This window comes from Aptenodytes forsteri, unplaced genomic scaffold (genome assembly GCF_000699145.1).
Source record: "Aptenodytes forsteri isolate BGI_AS27 unplaced genomic scaffold, ASM69914v1 Scaffold258, whole genome shotgun sequence".
Classification (NCBI taxonomy): Eukaryota; Metazoa; Chordata; class Aves; order Sphenisciformes; family Spheniscidae; genus Aptenodytes; species Aptenodytes forsteri.
Genome location: NW_008795250.1, coordinates 2,824,218 through 2,825,706, shown reverse-complemented (window position 1 = coordinate 2,825,706; position 1,489 = coordinate 2,824,218). Strand labels below are relative to the sequence as shown.

The following is a 1,489-nucleotide window of genomic DNA, read 5'->3' as shown; positions in this document are numbered from 1 at the left end:
TGTGTGGCGAGGTGGGGGGGGGGGGGGGGGGGGTGCGGTGGGAGCCCCCCAGGTGGATGCCGTGGGGCAGGGTGCCGTGGGGCTGACATGGGGCTGGCCTTTTCCAGCGGCTCTCACATTGAGAACTGGCACTCCATCCTCCGCAACGGGCTGGTCAACGCTTCCTACACCAAACTGCAGGTAATGCTCCCCTGCGCCCGACACGCCCCCCCCGGGGCAGGCAGGCAGGCAGGCAGGGGTGCAGGCAGCAGGAGACGCGCTGCCTGCAGAGGCCGGGCTGCCTCCGCCACCGTGCCCAAGCTGTCGGGGTGACCCCGCGTCGCTCACCCTGGTGTTTTCCTGCAAGCTGCATGGAGCAGCCTATGGCAAGGGCATCTATCTGAGCCCCATCTCCAGTATTTCCTTTGGATACTCAGGTAAGGGGCTGCCTGCGCTGCCCGGTCCTGCCTGCGCTCCCATCCCCACTCCCTGCATGGGCCCGGGGATGTTCGGCATCGTGCCGGCCGGAGGAGCTACGTGGGAGCGGGCAGCGTCCCGCGTCCTTCCCACTCGCACCGGCCTCTTCCCAGCCAGATTGGGGCTTTCCGATGCACCAGGGAATTAAAACCCCAACATTTTCTAGGCTCTGAAAGCCGCTGCGCCCGCTTTTGGGGGGTTCCCAGGGTTCGGCCGCAGGGCGGGAGCACCCAGCGTGGCTGTCCCCGTCTGTGGCATGTGTCCCCGCGTCACACCAGGGGTGCTCCCTGCCCGAGAGTGATGGCTGCCGCCTCGCTTCTCCGCAGGGATGGGGAAAGGGCAGCACCGGATGCCTTCGAAGGATGAGCTGGTGCAGAGGTACAACCGGATGAACACCATCCCCCAGGTGACGGGCTGGGGGACACCGCGGGAGGATGGGGATGGGGACACGGCCCCCACGTGTGCAGGGGACGGGGTGAGCTGAGCCCGGCCGGGGCAGTAACGCTGGTTGCTCTCCCCGCAGACCCGCTCCATCCAGTCCCGTTTCCTCCAGAGCCGCAACCTGAACTGCATCGCGCTTTGCGAAGGTGCGGGGACACGTGGGGGGGCTGGAGAGGGGTGGTCGGGCAGCACCCACATCCCTGGCTCAGCTGGTGGGTGGAGGAGGGAGGGAGTGAGGGTCCCCACCACAGGCTGTGCCCAGCGGGGACCTCCGTCCCCCATCCGACAGCCCCTTCCCCCGGCAGTCATCACCTCCAAGGACCTGCAGAAACACGGCAACATCTGGGTCTGCCCCGTCTCGGACCACGTCTGCACCCGCTTCTTCTTTGTGTGAGTCCCGGCTGCGCCCACCTCACCGGCACCCATGGGACACCCATGGGACACCCCCTTACCCCCCCCTTCTCCCCTTCCAGGTACGAAGACGGCCAAGTGGGAGATGCCAATATCAACACTCAGGACCCCAAAATCCAGAAGGAGATCATGCGTGTGATCGGGACTCAGGTGTACACAAACTGAGCGGCGGGGGGAGGCC

The 1,489-nt window shown here is 66.6% G+C and overlaps 1 protein-coding gene across 1 annotated transcript in view; it reads left to right on the top strand.

Annotated features, from left to right (window-relative positions):
• The window catches only part of PARP6 (poly(ADP-ribose) polymerase family member 6), an 8,010-nt gene extending 6,537 nt beyond the window's left edge, over positions 1-1,473 (top strand). The window contains exons 15-20 of the mRNA XM_009278919.1: positions 108-180; positions 347-416; positions 783-862; positions 980-1,043; positions 1,203-1,287; positions 1,371-1,473. Of these exons, the coding sequence (XP_009277194.1) occupies positions 108-180; positions 347-416; positions 783-862; positions 980-1,043; positions 1,203-1,287; positions 1,371-1,473 (475 nt within the window). The remainder of the gene's footprint in view (positions 1-107; positions 181-346; positions 417-782; positions 863-979; positions 1,044-1,202; positions 1,288-1,370) is intronic.
• The last annotated feature ends 16 nt before the right edge of the window (positions 1,474-1,489 follow it).